This window comes from Periplaneta americana, chromosome 16 (assembly GCF_040183065.1).
Source record: "Periplaneta americana isolate PAMFEO1 chromosome 16, P.americana_PAMFEO1_priV1, whole genome shotgun sequence".
Classification (NCBI taxonomy): Eukaryota; Metazoa; Arthropoda; class Insecta; order Blattodea; family Blattidae; genus Periplaneta; species Periplaneta americana.
This window is the reverse complement of record NC_091132.1, coordinates 118,901,953-118,919,125: the sequence shown is the minus strand read 5'-3', so window position 1 is coordinate 118,919,125 and position 17,173 is coordinate 118,901,953. Positions and strand designations below refer to the sequence as shown.

Sequence of the window (17,173 nt, the reverse complement as noted above, 5' to 3'; positions counted from 1 at the left end):
CAAGTCTATGGTGCTATCAAAAAGGAGTGCGTTATATGGCAGTAAAAATTTTTAATAGCCTCCCTATAGATATAAAAATGAAACTCAAAACATAAGATTATTTAGGGCGAAATTAAAGAAGTACCTAATTTCTCACGCCTTCTATTCTGTAGGCGAATTCATGACATTCAATAATGCTTCATGAAATTCATACTAAAACTTTGTGTTGTACTAGTAGACTAGTCTATATTGTAAATCTCTTCTGTATATATTTCATCTAGACTGTGACTATAAATTAAGACTTTATAATAGTATTAAGTTTTTTGACTTGTTCCATATTCTAGCTGTGAAGCAATGTATGAATACCATGGAATGTTAATAAATACAATACAATTCTTACAGGATTAGGTTGCTAGGTATGGTGCAACCTTTCAGATGCTTCTATGGAGAATTGCTAGCAGCGTTTTCTCATGCAGGAAATTATTTTGTGAACATGATAAATGTATTTACTAATAACTCTCTTTACAAATTAATTTTGATTAAATTTGCATTCCCCATCAACACTCACAATATAATAGGTAGTAGTAGGTACAGAATCCCCTATTTGTAAGTCGCCCCAATATCCCCGCCTGCTGTTTGTTTTTGTTGTAGGGAAGAGGAGTATCTGTTGCTGATTTACAGGAGATATGTTAAGTGGAGAATCATACATTACGAGTGTATGACAATCTTGAACTTGTCTCCAATGAGACGTGTTGGAAGTCGTTAGTCTCTGTGATTATACAATATCGTACAGTTCTGGTACAGTACTGGTAATGGAAATTACAGGAAAATGGCTAAACGGATTTTAATAAATGACCCCTCATTTTGAAGCTTGGAACCCACAGTTTTTCAGAAAAACAGTAGTTTTCAGTGAAATGTCAATTTTCCTACATCATTTTCCTATTTTCCAAAATCCATCTTTCGTCAGTTTTGAGAAGTAATTAATTGCATTTCAGAATAAAACAAAACAAACACTACAATAAACAATAGGTTATTACACGAAGGCCACGACCTGCAAGATTGCTGACATATTTAGAGTTCAAATTCAACTGGTTATTAAAAACTTCAAGACTTACTAAAATAGTTTACAGGTCTGATTCTGCAGTGTATAATTTTCTCAGTACAGCTATGTATTGGATATTAAAATCTACAAAACTTGAGGTGGTTTGACAACACTATTACCATTAGAAATGAAATATTATTATAGTTAATGCCTTGATGTGACTATTTTTCATTAATTTTATTATACATATTAATGCTATATTGGTGATATGAAAGTGAAACGTTTTTGGATTATATAAGTAGATGTAGTGAATATCTTAAATTACATCTTCATTTCTATAATTTACTGAGGACGGCTATTTTACAAATGAAGTTACAAAACTTACGTAAGAAAATAATACTGTTATTAAAAATCAAATATTTTCATAGTTATTAATCAAGTGCGGTTGGGTCTTTTTCATATACTAATTGGCGGTGTGGTGTAGATATTTATATGCGTCATTCTCTTCAGTATTGGCTCGAGAGAGCGCAAAAATTACAGACCAAAAGATATTACTTACTGATAAAATAAGAGGCCTACAAGATTTTGTAGTCTCCCAATCATTTCAACAAGATCTCTTAGCAGGATAAAATGATTTTACCCTCTACATTTCAAGCTCTACATACCAAGATGCTATGTCTATTGTTCGAAAACATAGCAAACCTGATTTTTTTTAACTTTCACCTACAATCCGCAATGACCTGAAATAGCTATTGCTTTACACCCACATGAAAAACCCACTGATCGTCCTGACATTGTTACTTGCGTTTTCACGTTGAAACTCAAAAACTAAAGGTGGATAAGTTCAAGAAAAAGTATTTCGCATAAAAAAAATTCAGAGGGAATATATTTCATTATTATGAAAGCAAATAACTTTCAAAATGTCTGGTATTCTTTATTGAAGATAAATCTGAAAAATTTTTATTTGAACATCTAATGAACTTAGTTTGCAACATTTGCTGCACAAGCCACTAGTGTATATTTATTTACGACTGCTATGTGAAGCATAATAACTATAAAAAAGTGCAAAAGAAAGTTCCAAAGGAAGAAAAGTTCATTGGATGCAATAACACGCATCTTCAGTGATAATATAATTAGCAGAGGATTGTGGCCTGTAAGATCGCCTGACTTAAATCCGTGCGATTTTTACCTATGGGACTGTCCATCAGCATAAGACTAGTGTGGGCGACTTATAAATAGGCGAACTTTTTCTTACACTGTGGGATGAGTAACAATAAATTTAATTATTTTGTGCGCTATAAATCTAAATTGCATAACAAAAAATGCTAAATATCAAAGTCAGGTTAAAAAGATTTCGAATTACTTTTCATATTTATGCAAAGGAGATTAACCAAATTGTTCAGAATAAACATATTGTTGCAACAAGGAACTTTCTTCTAATTATTTCCTTTACAGTGTGTTTAAATAAAAAATGGTGTGTACATTACTCAGTTTAGAAGTGCAATAGGTTTCGAAACATAGAGCATGCATGTAATATCTTCATGAGTAGATATTAATTTTTCAGTGTCGATGAATTTTTTCTGCTTACTACTTTATACCTTACAGTTAGTAGTAGGGTAAAGGATAATTTACAACATTCAAAATACTTTCTAATTGAAGACTAAGGAAGCAAAGTAATTTTTCTGGAAGCAACATATTATCACAATTTCAACAAATTCGAGAGCCATCAGAAGTAAAGATATAGGCTACAATTTATAAAACGTAATTTCTGAAAAGATAAAAATTAAAGTTGATAAGAATAACAACTATCATGCAATAATTAAACTTTCCTTTGCCAAATAATAGTAGCTAGTACTGATATTTTTGTCATATTACCTGTCTATTCGACAGCCGACAGTTGTAGCCTTTAGCTTCTTCTAATGGCCTCAATTCAAAAATTGCACCAACTAAAACTGTCACTAAACTGCTACAGTTTAATTTAATACAAGAATTTTTAAGTTCATGTGAGTAAATGTAATCCAAAGATATTATAATAAACTCTGATTAAAAGTTTTACTATATTAGTTTATTTTCTTATAAATTCAACTCTTTTATGTTTATGAGGATAGAAAATTTAAAAATTTTGTTATTACTAAAGTTTAAGAACGACTAAAATTAAAATCATGTATGACGTGCATTCCCTTCACATAATAACATCATATCTTTCAGTTTAATAATATTTAAAATTACATAGCGTACATAAAAGTCTAAAGTTATACTTGAACTTACATGGCAGCTTGACAACTTCTTCATATGTAACTAAATCTAATTGGTCGAAAACTGCATTGTGTTTTGCCAAGTATTTATCTTTATATTGTTTCTTCTTGCGTCCGAAGATTGAGCAATTTACTGTAAAGAAAAAGATACAAAATTAAATTTAAATTCTTATATGTGAGTTATGATGTAAAAATCATGTCATATGGCTAATAATAATTTTGTCAAATCGTGTATCTTAGAAGCTCTATATTTGTGCTTGGAAGTACCGTAACTGACATGTTAAAAGTCTAATTAGCATCTCCAGACTTTATATTATAACAAAGTAAATAAAGAGTACATCATAACATTTCAACAATAAATAAACATATAAAATTCAAGAATACATAACCCTAATTATCAGCAACTTAATAGAATATAGATAAATGATATGAAAAATGTTTGATTAACAAAATATAATTTATTAAATTATACGATATACAAAACGTATTCCGATAAATAAGTTAATTAAATAATGAATAATGAAAAAGACAGATCAAAACTTGTAATTAAATATAAGTATAATAAGTAATAACTAATGACATAACACTTTAAATGAAATCCATACACAGAAATCTTCATCCTCACTTCTTCCATTACAATATAATTATAGATATAAATAAATGCAGTTTATACTGTAAATTTTATCGTAGTAAGAATTAATTTCGCACAGGAAAATTGTAGAGAATATTTCCTTACCTCTTCTAGCACATAAACTTCGATGGTGCCATATTATTTACAGCAAAATACTCTGTTTTAATGTGGTATTTACCACATTTAAAGAAAGAAAAAAGGTAACTTTCTATTTGCCTCTACCAGTGTCTCTGAAGGTTAATTTTTTGTCATATTTGTAATTAAATATACTTAAATTTCATCTTATAAAAAAGTGAAATAACTAATCTTCATTTATTTTATATTTTAATACCAGGTATTTAACATATAGTATTACTATTTCCACCATTTGTTGTATCTTAAGTGATTCCCAACTAACAATCCACGAAAACTGAACTTGTAATAATCCTAATTTCCGAACACAAACATATCAAAAAAGTTATTAAGAGTTCGGCATTCTGCCATGGGTTACACAGTAGTTAGTTCAATGCTAGCATTATTAATTTATTTATTTACTTATTTCATCAATCTTTGTTCACGTCATGGCGGATTAGATGTATTCCAGTTCTTAATCCGCCATCACTCTCAATACAAATATAACAAAAACTAATACATAATGAACCTATAAGTATCCTCTGTTTACAATAATAATAATAATAATAATAATAATAATAATAATAATAATAATAATAATAATAATAATAATAATAATACAAATAATAATAATACACAACTAATAATAAGTATAGCTCTTGTATTTAAAACTCCTACCTTAGCTTTTTCACTTTTTATGCTCAATCTCTTAAGAATTATTCTGTTAACTTCATTGACTACTCTTCGTAGTTTCTTATCGTGTGACTACTCAACATTTATAATTCCATCTCCATTAGAGCTTTGACTTTCTCTTCCCATCTAATTTTAACTCTAAAAAGAAATTTTCCTAATTTATGCAGATTGCTGACGTTTAGGTGACCATTTTTTTATAAGCTACTATAGCGTTTATTTGTAGAAATTTTTTATCTACCCAACTGTGTCTCAAATCATTCGTTGCCCGACACTTCAGCGCAATATGCATTGCATCTTCAGCTAGTCCACACAAAGGACATTTATCCTTCTCTACATTCCCTCTCTTATTCTTGAGTCTTCAGATACCTAATCTCCACCATGCCATTCCTGTTCTCTCTTCCCTTGAATTTAGTCTAACATATTCTTCTTGTTCCCAAAACTGCTTCACCTCCCTATAGTATTTCAGTGATCCTAGGTCTTTAATATTACTAAAAATATCTTGTCTCGAAATTTCGTTTGCAATGCTAGCATTATAGTACTGGTATTTAATCTTAGCGTCACAGCGTATACTAATAGGTTACTACGAAACACGTGAAAAGATGTTATGTGATGCTAAAGGACATGAATTGCTACATTATGTTTTTGACTAAAACTATAAGGAATTTATAGGAGGAGGAGAGTGATTTGTATCTTTTGAAAAGATAGAAACTAATCTTTAGATTTGATTATCCATGTCAGATTTGCACTACGTGAAATATTATAAATTACTACAGGGACGTTGTTGTTGTTGTTTAGACAACTGTCCGTAAGTAAACAGGTTTGAACCTCATAAGTGACACCAACACGGCATCATTTATGAGACAACTAAGCCAGGAGATAATGTGGTTAGGGTGGCCTGTTCCTTTCTTTCTCCATTGCATACATCGCCGACTACACTAATCAGACTTCAGATGTATACAAACAATAATTATTCTTCCTCTGACACATATCGTCAAATAAGATGTACTGTCTGATAATAGATGCACTTATCAGCCAGAACCTCAAGCAGATAATATAGAGACGTTTTAGCATAAAAATGGAATTTAAACCTTGTACAAGTTCATTTTTCTAGAACTGAGCTGTGGGAAAGAAACTAAAATTTTATCTGAAAGTAATCATTTCAATTAAGAGACAAAGGTTTACAGAAATCTCCTGACCCACGCCAGATGTTCCTGGAAATATGTAGGTATAGTACTTATTAACCTCCTTACTCTATAAAAGTAATCATAATGAGCAAGGAACTAAACTATTCTCTAAATGGTAGTACCAGTGTTGATAACCTATGCACTTGGTTGTCATATTATACCGGTACCATACTGCAAGATATTTCACACTTTTACGAATAGATATACGACAGATTGTTAATTATTATTATGAAAATATCAATAGTGTACTTGAAACACACATTTACGTCATAAAAAAATTTGGGTAACAGCGCACAAATCTTCATCTATATAATTTAGTCTCAGAGTGAACATGTATCAGTTGGGAATCACTTATGGTACGTATTTTAATTTCATTAAAACAGTTTAGTGATTAACATAACATTCAGACAATGCATATTCTACAATAAATTACGTGCATTTTACAATACAATGACATATGTTCAGCCTACAATTAATATAGCTGCAGTACAATATATTGTGTATAATTGAAGGAATTTGCACAATAGCAGGCTTATTTCAACTTTAGTTGGAATATGTTTGTAATTTCTTTAACTCTAAAAAGTATTACGATATATTGCATTCAAAATTCAACTTTATTTTCCTGAGAATAATTATCATTAACATTATTGTTACTATTATCAGATTGTTTTAATTAAGAAAATAACCCACTAATATACTACTCCTTCAATTACTCATATAATTCATGATACCTAGAACATTTTTATTAGAAGTTAGCAGTCCTACTGTCAATGGCAGAAGGATTAAAGGACAAACATGATACAAAGAAGCTCAAAATGAAATAAAGTTCCAGCAGATCATAATAGAAATAGCATTCAAATAACAAAACAATTCAATTTATATGACAATGTTAATGCATAAAGCATTCAGTTATTACAAAATTACTCCTACTATTAATTAACCTCATTTGTTAAACATTAAACTCCAACTTTACTTTCATACATATGAAGCAATGCATATATCACAGTCGAAGCAAAAATAACTGTGCCACTGATATTTGGTTAAACAGGAGTGATCAAACTTGCTGAGCTTAATGCAATTTCTGTATGCAGCACAGAGTGTCAGGATGATATTTTCTTGGTTATTATGCTTTTGATTTCTTCACGAGCTTGAAGACTTATTGATCAAATTATGGAACATGGGTAACCAGCGATTAGGGATTATAAAGAATGGACACTGAGCGAATTTGCCTATGTTTTGTTTCTCTGTGCGCCAGCGTTTAGTTCTACTTTCAAGCACTAGAAGTTAGTGTAATCGAGCATAGGCTGAGATAATAATTGAGAATAGAGTTGAGACACAGGATTCAAACATCGCCTATCTTATTTCATAATCCAGTAATGCTTTGCTTCAAATAAATTCAAGTTAACAGCTTTTCCTTATTTCTCAGTGACGAACTAGTTGTCATAATAATTTTTTTTTAATTTCAGATATAATAAATTATATTATAAAATACTATAATACATTATAAAATTAAGTATCAAATTCGTTTAATATTTTTATATAATATAATATAGGTATATGGTTTTACTTCTCGTAAGAGTTTTGTTTTTCCATTTTCAGTGCTATCAAATCATTACATATTTTAATTGTTGTTGGGGTCAACGTCTCAACTCTCATTATAAAGGAACTCTACAGTCTAGACATTACAATTAATGACGGATTTATTATTTTATGGATCCAATTTATTTTATTTTGCTAGCTGGTGTGATGTCAGTGCCAACTCTAGGGAGAAAGCAGAATCTCACGCTCTAGCTCGCTTGAAGGTCATTGAAATCAGTCCGGCTACATCAAAGGTACCGACGCAAAGTGTCCAGTCTTTATAATCCCTATTCGCTGGGGTAACTGCATAGTTCTAGGCTGCTCGAAATTTCTCATCAGTCTTGATCGCATACACGACTTGCTAGGTTCGTTGCGAGCTTCCATCGATGGCGAGCGTTATCTCTGGACAATTATGAATACTATTTACGTTAGGAAAAGGTTTCATAGCGAATTCATCACTTATGTGTACGAAACCGATGAGGATTTTCGAGCAGACTATACATACTAGTTTTAACACTCCTGTAACAACATGCATTCAATTTACTCTATTGATCATACGAATATTTAAGTAACATGTTCTGTTGCATTCAACGATCTCACTGAAAAATAAACATAACAAGAGCCATGCATCAACGCAACTTAATAATGCTGGTTTAAACGTGGTAGAATAGAAGATAGCTGAAAACGTAAAATGCCTTTATAATTCTCATAAGTTAGGTACCGTACATCATTAAGTTTATTACACAAAGGGGAGCTACCAATTACAATTAATATTAATCCATGCAAGGCTATTTAGTTAATAAATTCAATAAAAAACAATAGTGCAACTGTATTCATATTAACGTATTACGGAAGTCTGGCCACAGGAGGAACTGTTGATTCATGAAAACAACTCTATGAATGAGAAGTATACTGAAAATATTTATCTTGACATGAGCAAACCTTTCCTGTTCAAAATATAAGCCGGCCATCTGCTCCACATTTCACAGGACAGCCCCAAAAAGAGACCAGATGTTGGCATCCCACATAAATGGACTCCTATTGTCCCAACACAAATTCATTTGTATACTTCTTACAAATATATCTGCCTATTCTACAACACACACTGCCCTTCAATAAATATAACCCATTAACATCATCATTAGTCTTAATAACTACTTAGTTTAGTTATGATGTCTTCTGCATTAGTTCTAAATTTACACAATTAAATAATGAAATAATCTACACAATCAAGATCCATGTTCGAGAAGAATTCATAAAGAGTAAGCCCACAATGTATTGGCGATCTGAATGTTTGGAGTCATTCATTCATTGGCTGGCTTCCTCATAAATTGAGGCTAGTAGGTAATTTCCAATTTATAGTACGTGTATAACTTTTTTAAATTACTCTTTTACTAGATACTTGTTTCTTTATAAACAATAAATCCTCCCCGTGCATCTTTTTATTTTCGAAACAAAATGCAAATCTCGTTAAAAACAAATGTAAAGTGGGAATACAAATTGTTATAAATCAAGCAAATAATCTGGAATCTTATTTTTCTTTCAAAATTAATTACATTCGTTCACATCGTCTTAATAATATAAGCACTATACAATAGTCATCTTCAAAATCGCGAAACGAAATCTGAGATATGTGTATGAATGCATCTCTATGTAGCAATTGCATTTCACATGGATATTGTTTGATGAACAACGACAAAAAACAGACGCACGCATTTTCTTATTTCCATAAACTAATAATTGTATTATTGTCTATTATTATTTATTATCTATTGTGCAAAAATTAAAATATATAATAGGCCTACATAGATCGTTGCTTTCGAGATATTATCAAACTGAGGAATAAATATGCCTCACTTTATTTAGTTCTTTATTTTGTCACAGGTGAGCATGTTTGTCATTAAGGTACCTACGATATGTTCCAAATAATTTAATTACTTAAATGAAAACTCTCTACTGTATATCCTTGCAGTCGTATTTAACCATCACCTACGAGACAAGATCAGGAAAGACATGCCAGTTTCGAGCAAAATAATCATCCCTGAGAGATTCATAATAGTTATCACCGCGAAATATCATAAAATAAACCTGTAGTGCATGATGTTTACAAAGTTGGCACAGTGAACAGATTGTTTTATTTAATTTATGGGGACTGGGACCCTGTAATATGCTCAAAATTTCCATTTTTGTTTTTTTATTGATTTATACTCTCTGAAAAATCCTCTTCCAACGGTATATCATTTATGCACATTATTATTATTATTATTATTATTATTATTATTATTATTATTATTATTATTATTATTATTATTATGGAAATATATTTTAAAATTTTTATGTAAGATGAGGATTATGCAGCTGAGATGTTCTGATAACTTTGGCGGCCATTTTCCGTAAGTTTGTATTTTTCTCTATAAAGTGTTGCCTGCTATATCTAAGCTTCTAGCGGTTAGATTTATTTACAATTTTCTGTGTGTATTTAGTTGGTATTGTAGCATAAATATTGACGCAGAAGTTTTTAAAAATAATGGTTTTTAAAGCAAATTCCTTGAAACATATAGCAAAAAAAAAAAAAAGATAAAAATGTACATATTCAGAAAAAAAATCATAAAATATTATTATTTATGAAAGCCTTTTCATCAGATTACTTATAAGAGTGTCAAAAATATGCTGTAAAAGTCTCATTGTTCTACTCTCAATAGTTTTAGAGAAAAGGTACAGTAAATATCACTAATTTAACATGTGTTAAGCTAGGGGGTTCCTGGTCCACTTATATCAAGTTTTTGTTTAGTATAAATGTTTGAAATGAGCTTTACACACATAGGTATATAGTCTACTGTTGATTAATTATATTGCAAACGAGATTCTACTAAAAAGCAAGAAAGTGTAAATTTTTATTTGTTTTTTACAGATTCGCTTTTTAAAAAGTAGGAGGTGAGAAGGTAAACCCTGTTTGATTACATAGTACGCAATCTAGCGTTTGTAATGTACACTTTTAAAAACACTGGTAAGCATAACGAAATGACAACTTTTTTCTTTTTTAGAAAAAAAAAAAAGAGCTTCTGAAGATGGCCCATAACAGGCTGAAATATGTTAACCAGGTACGGTAAAATTTAACACGAGAAAGACATATAATACATATTCCGTGTGATATAGTGTTGAAAGTTGTGTAATCAAGATGTGTAAAAAGAGCTTCATTGAAAGAAACGTCCTGGGAGCACTATACGTTATCTATCAGGAAAGTTTTTGAAAACCATTTCTTTTCCGAATTTTGCACGTCATTTGCTAATTACGACATTGTACATTTCGCTAAAGCAAACCTCAAAATTCTTACTGTACTAAACTCAATGAAATATTTAAATACCTGGTAATGTCACTGGATATACATAGTGACTTTGTTATAACAAACTTTCAACAATAATTATGATATATTTATTAATAAAATCAATTACATTTATTCAACTGAGCTTAAATGATTCTGAGTTCTTAAAATATTCAATAAGTATAATTACTTACTTTCTGTAATTTGTTTTACGTATTTCAAAATCAATGAGCATTTTATTTTTATTACTTGACACTGATAGTATTCCACAATCTTGAGCTCTTTTTTCGGACTTTATAAAATTATTTCAATCCCTGGCTCTCTGTATATCTCGTAATGAACAATTTAACACATTTGCTAATTACCACTAAAATAGATTTTGTAGGACTTGAGGCTTTCTTGGCAAGGGATATGGAATAATTCTTCTCGAGTTCTCAGCCAGATTGAGTTGGGTATTTGCTTCCAAGCTTTCGATGACTATCTCTGTCATCTTCTTCAGGGATTGAAGTGCCATTGGATTGAATTAATTGAACTGAATTGAAAGAGAGGGAAATTGGCGGAGAAACTTTACGAGGTATGAGAAAACGCATCCTGCAATGGAGTTCAGAGCTGAAAAAAGCTGAATATGTGGTCTCCAAGCCTGTTAGCCACTTGTCTCACTCTAAGTTGTGCTGCTCCACTGACAAGAACTCTAGACAATTTTGAAAAGTGCTGTGGGACCATGTCTAGCTAGTATCACAGTCTAATATATACAGTCGCGCAACTCATACGTATAAAATATGCCAACATTTGACAGCTGGCGCGACAGTAGTCCTCTAGCGGCAGGCAAGTTAAAAGTGTGCACACGACATATAACACATCAGAAAACGGGTTTTGCGTAATTTATTTTATATTTTTATGCTATACAGTAAGTGTATATGGTTCTTATTAATTTTACTTTAGAATCCTAGAAGAATTTCACACGCAGTTAATCTACAAGTTTCAGAAGCTGGGAATAAACGTAATTCTTTCTGCTCCTTACAACTGAATCATGGCCCTGATCACGTATCATGGTTTGAAATAATATAATTGTTGTACGTGGACTGTTAATTCAATTCATTCCTAAATATATTTATGAACCATTGGAACTCTATATTTCCTGTGAGAAGAGTCAAAATTGTAGGGCATATCTCGCAGGGTACATCGCGTGGTGAACTCCTCTCCCTATTTCCTGAGAAATTAACTATTTTCCATACCGCAAATTGGGGTAAACTCGGCCGCTGAGGTAAACTTAAAAATAGAAAAGGAGAAGATTTAAACCTTAATTTGACAGACACTGATTTATGAAGTTCATTATTTTTTCATTTTATTATTATTATTTTGAGTCGCTAATAGTGCTGATATTATGGTTTAAATTTTTATGGAAAGTTTACCGCACTTTACATTACATTTCCAGTTTTCACACATAAGCTTAATTTTAAGTTACCCTACATATATAATACGTAATTTACATGCACTTACTGTTATTATGACGTAGGTGAGAACAAATAAATGAACACACAATTTTGTTGAAAAAATTGTAACTTCAATTAACTCAGAAAATGTAGGCCTAATTTTATTTTGAGAGCAGAAGTGGTGTAAGTAAAAAATGGGTAATGAGGGTTAAAATTAACTTTCTTTAAAATACAGCGCAAAGTAGCAGTTAATATTGAATTTATTTAAACTATTAGTAGTCAGTGAATAGCACGAAGAATATTTTAATTGCTACTTTGCGCTGTATTTTACAGAATTTTTACTTTAAACCTCATTACCTAATTTTGACTTATACCACTTCTGCTCTGAACGGCTCAAATAATCACTGGTAATGTAAAATCAACACCAATAACAGTCATGCAAATTATTACAGAAAAGATTGCTTTTTATATTAAATTTAAAAAGGCTCTTTTATTTCTTGAGAACCTAATACGTCTGCCACATGAATCTACACCAACACATCAGAAATTTATCGACACAGTCTGGATTTATTCAATAAGTGAATATTTTGCAAAAGGATTATAACACGCCATGAATTCTTGAAAAATTAACACCATAATCCCTACTTGAAGCAATATAACATTCAACTTTTGAAAAATATAAAGAAAAAATCACGAATACAAAAATTATGGAATTACTTGCATTAAAAACTGTAGATACATTATCCAAAATCGGAATGGTTACACATTTACACATGATCTCTGCAAAACAATAATATACTGCAACAGGTATTTACTTTGTTTTTATTTAAACTTTCCTTCCTGACATACAAATAGGTAACTGATAACTAATAAATGTTTTATAGAACACAATACGTAAGCTACATACAGCGTGGATTATAGGTTATGACTGTTATGATTTTCTCTTGGTCTTTAGGGAATCTGAAGAACGACAAATTCGGAGATTTAAACTTGTTGTTACTGCAATTTTCGTCATTGCACACATTGCCTTTATTCCGACGCATGATTAAAACGTTATTATAACATCTCGCATACCTTTAAAGCACGTGCTGGCTGTATTAACCCTATGACCAGTGCCTTGTCTGCCGCTTGGGCGCTAGTGTCGTGAATGTTGGCAAAAAAAGTGTTGAAGTTGCGCGACTGTATATATTAGACTGTGCTAGTATATAAGCTGTCAGTTAAGGACGACCTTGGTTTTAGGACACCTAGTGTCTACAAAATACCTCGAACATCACACTGTTACACGAGCGCATTTACTTGACTCCACTTGCACTGTTGAAGGACAAAGTACCTTTCAATGTGCAGACTTAAATCTTACGGCATTTCTTCTTCTGACCCTGCAGTCAGCTCCTCTTACGCATTCTCCTCACCCCTTTGTGTGGTACCTAATAGGTTACTCCATTTTCGGCTTTTTCTCTTCAAAATTCTCTAGGGCTCCTTCAGTGGTGCAGCAAAACCCAGAGTGAGACAAGAGACCAACAAGTTTGGAGCTCACGTATTCAGTTTTTCCCAGCCCTGAACTCCCTTGCAGGACACGCTTTCGCGTACCTTTTAAAGTTTCTCCATCCATTTCCATCTCTTTAATTCAATTCATCCAGTCCCACTGCACTTCAATCCCTGAAGAAGATGGCAGAGCTAGTCATCGAAAGCTTGGAAACAATACCCAACTCAATGGCTGGGAACCTGAGAAGAATTATTTCAAAATAGATTTTGTTTAACGTGGTTTTTTCTTCCCTATTAGTTGCTTTACTATCATTACCCGTACATTTAAAAGTCATATTGAGTTCAGATAAGTTTGTGAATAATAATATCAGATAATTAGTTTTTATTTTCAGTCAATCACTTACATGTTAAGATGGCAGAAGTAGATTCTGTTACATGAAGTTACAATATTAATATACATCACGAATATTTTCGACTTACTTTTCAAGTCATCTTCAGGTGATAGTTTACTAACAAACAAGTACATTTGAACGTAGGTGAAAAATATAAAGGTAAACACACACTTATAAAACACAAGTAAAAAGTTTAACCTTGCTTACTTTTCTTAAAGTGGTTAAATGGCGTACATGGTATTAAAATAACATTCAGATAGAAACCTTCCAGTAAATATAGTTATAATTTATACAGTATATTAAAATGGCAGGCAATGTGCCAGAGTTGTAAAATTAAATATTTTAAATTATTATTATGTAAAACTGAAGGCTAAGGTTTGTTCATTATAAAGTTCAATATGTTCGAAGACTGTAATAAAATGGATGTGAAAGAAATTTTCGGTCTCTGAAAAGATTAATCAAAAAGATGTCTTAAGAATTTTGAAGAGAAAATTAAGTGATTAAAGCCTGAAAAGGGCTTTAAATTAATATTAATTATATGTAACAATCTACTTCTGCCTTCTCAACATGATAAGTGATTGACTGAAAATAAAAACTAACTGTTTGATATTATTACATGTACAGCTTGAACAAAGTACTGAGATAATATTGTATGCTTGTCTTGGTTTTTTGAGGGCCGGAACTAGGATAGATCATTTGCACATAGGCTTACTTGGCCCACTGTATGTCCTATATATGCAATGATTGTCCAAGTATGATAGGGGTCCAAGTGGCATTCATGAAACTAATGTTGACAGATGGGCCATCCTGCCTCTGTCCTGGAAGAGCCAAATCCCATCCTCAGACAAGTTCCTCATAAACTCCAGAATCCGGAGCCCTAAGCCCTTCCTACATCATCATTGGAAACTCGTACTGCCTCTCAATAAAAGTTTTGAATTGAAATAACTTTAAATAATATCTCTCATTTGTATTTTATTTCAACTAGATACAAATATGCCAATAGATTTCTACTAGCAATACTTAATATGTTACAAAATAATAATTTAAGATTTAAACTCTTTTCATATTTGAGGAATTTGGATTTATTCTTAAAATGTATAGGACACTTGGAAAATGGAAATTCTGGTATTCATTTTTCACGTTTCTAAATTTGGGAAAATCTCAATTTGTAAGAAATTAAAATATGGTTATAAAATCTGTATTTAATATATATGTATATAAAATTAAAATACATTAAATTAATTAGAGCCTGTCATGATTTTCAATGCGTGTAATATCTGTTCGGAATTTTGGTGCATAGAAGTGCGCTCCTAGTGGTACTTACATGTGTAGGGTACTAGGTTTGAAACGACTGTCGATTTTAATATTTCAGCTGAGAAATATCTCGTAAGCAACAACACTGACAGATAAGTTATTGAAATTTAAGAATCTGTCAATCAATAATTCTATTTGTGCAAGATGGAAAGTGTTTTTCCGAGCTGTAAGCCTATTGTCCTACTAATATCATGTTCATTTTCAGTCTAGAATTAATGAATAGAAGCATTACTATCATTGCCACTCTGATATTTGAGTTAATATGACTGTTTGTAAAAACATGTGAGACATATAGTTTGACAATGCACAGCAATATATCGGTATATATATTTTTTAATATTCTGTTTTGATGTATCAAGCTAGATGATCTTTGTTTCTTGTAAAAACACATTTAAAACGACAAGTTTTACAATATATTTTCTATAGAAAATTAAGCTGAAACGAAATTTCGTAAGAAATTTTACCTTTACAAGAATTCTCCAGTACAAGCAACGGAATAAAGTAAAGGGAGGAGAGGAAACAGAATAAGCTACGTGTTTGTAGGAATAATGAAAGACAGAAAAAAAAAAAAAATAATAGCTTCACTTTCTCCGTATTATTTAATTATTATACCAACCAAATGCCAACTGTAATCTGTAATGAATGAATTTATAGAATATTTACAGAGTGGTTTTCAACATAATATAGATATTTTGTTATACTAGTGTACAGTTTAAGACAGATTTTACTCTGATTAATTGGTTTAGTTGAGACTGTTGTATTTTATGTTTTAGTAAAACAATATTTTTAACGAACCTAGACTAGAAAACGCATTAATAAACAATTCAATACTATTTAAATCCGATTTTTTTTTTATTCTCTAGAGGATGTATCTAAAATGCATTTCGCAGCTTAAATTAAAATATTCATGTGTATCAGATTGTAGACATATTCAAAATTTATTTTCAATACTGTAGAAAGAAATCTTAGCATAACTTCCATTTTGCACTTTATCAAAGTAGCTAGAGCATTGGCTTTTCATACTGGTATGTCGGGTTTAGGGCTGGGGAGGGAGCGGTTCGGTTCGGAGCAGGTACTGTGACGTCATTACTCGGTTGATCCGAGTACAGTACCGAGTACAAATATGTAGCAGCAGATATAAAATTTGGATAGATTAAGTCGATTTTCGAACGTACTTTGAAAGTGAAACCAAGCATGTTTTGAAAGCGTTGTAGTAAAGTGCTTTCGCTTTGCCAATTGATGAGAAAAAAAGTGCTTGTCTTCATTGCAAAATGGCGGTTGCAAATTTTATTTGCGTGATTACAGCTATTTGCGGAGTTATTTTATATGAAAGGCCTATTTAACCTTCAGTGTTGTTATATATGACACACGAAATAAAATTGATAAAATAATTTACAATACTAACGGCTAATAAATTAACTTGTGATGTAAACATTAAATGCTGCAGCTAAGTAAAAGAGAAGATAGAAACGGGCTCCACGAAGCGCTGCCTAAAGCACTTAAAAAATAACACACAGAATTATTTACTATTATGGAAAGTGGATAAAATAATCAATAAAACGTGGAATCTTAAACTGAAGAACATAATGTTTATTTATTTTATAACATTACTAGCCTTCAATACAACCATGTTCTCTTTGGTGAGGAGTAATATTATTGATAAATTAAATTAATTAGGTAATATAAATCATAGAAATAAATACAAATAAAATGATGACTGAGGAGGTAACAAATCCAAAAAACTCAAATAGAAAAAT

The 17,173-nt window shown here is 31.2% G+C and overlaps 1 protein-coding gene across 12 annotated transcripts in view; it reads right to left on the bottom strand.

Annotated features, from left to right (window-relative positions):
- CASK (peripheral plasma membrane protein CASK) overlaps positions 1-17,173 on the bottom strand; it is a 766,374-nt gene that overhangs the window by 29,226 nt on the left and 719,975 nt on the right. For all 12 annotated transcript variants that reach the window (XM_069812914.1, XM_069812912.1, XM_069812916.1 and 9 more), the window contains one exon: positions 3,290-3,409. In XM_069812914.1, coding sequence (XP_069669015.1) covers positions 3,290-3,409 — 120 coding nt within the window. The remainder of the gene's footprint in view (positions 1-3,289; positions 3,410-17,173) is intronic.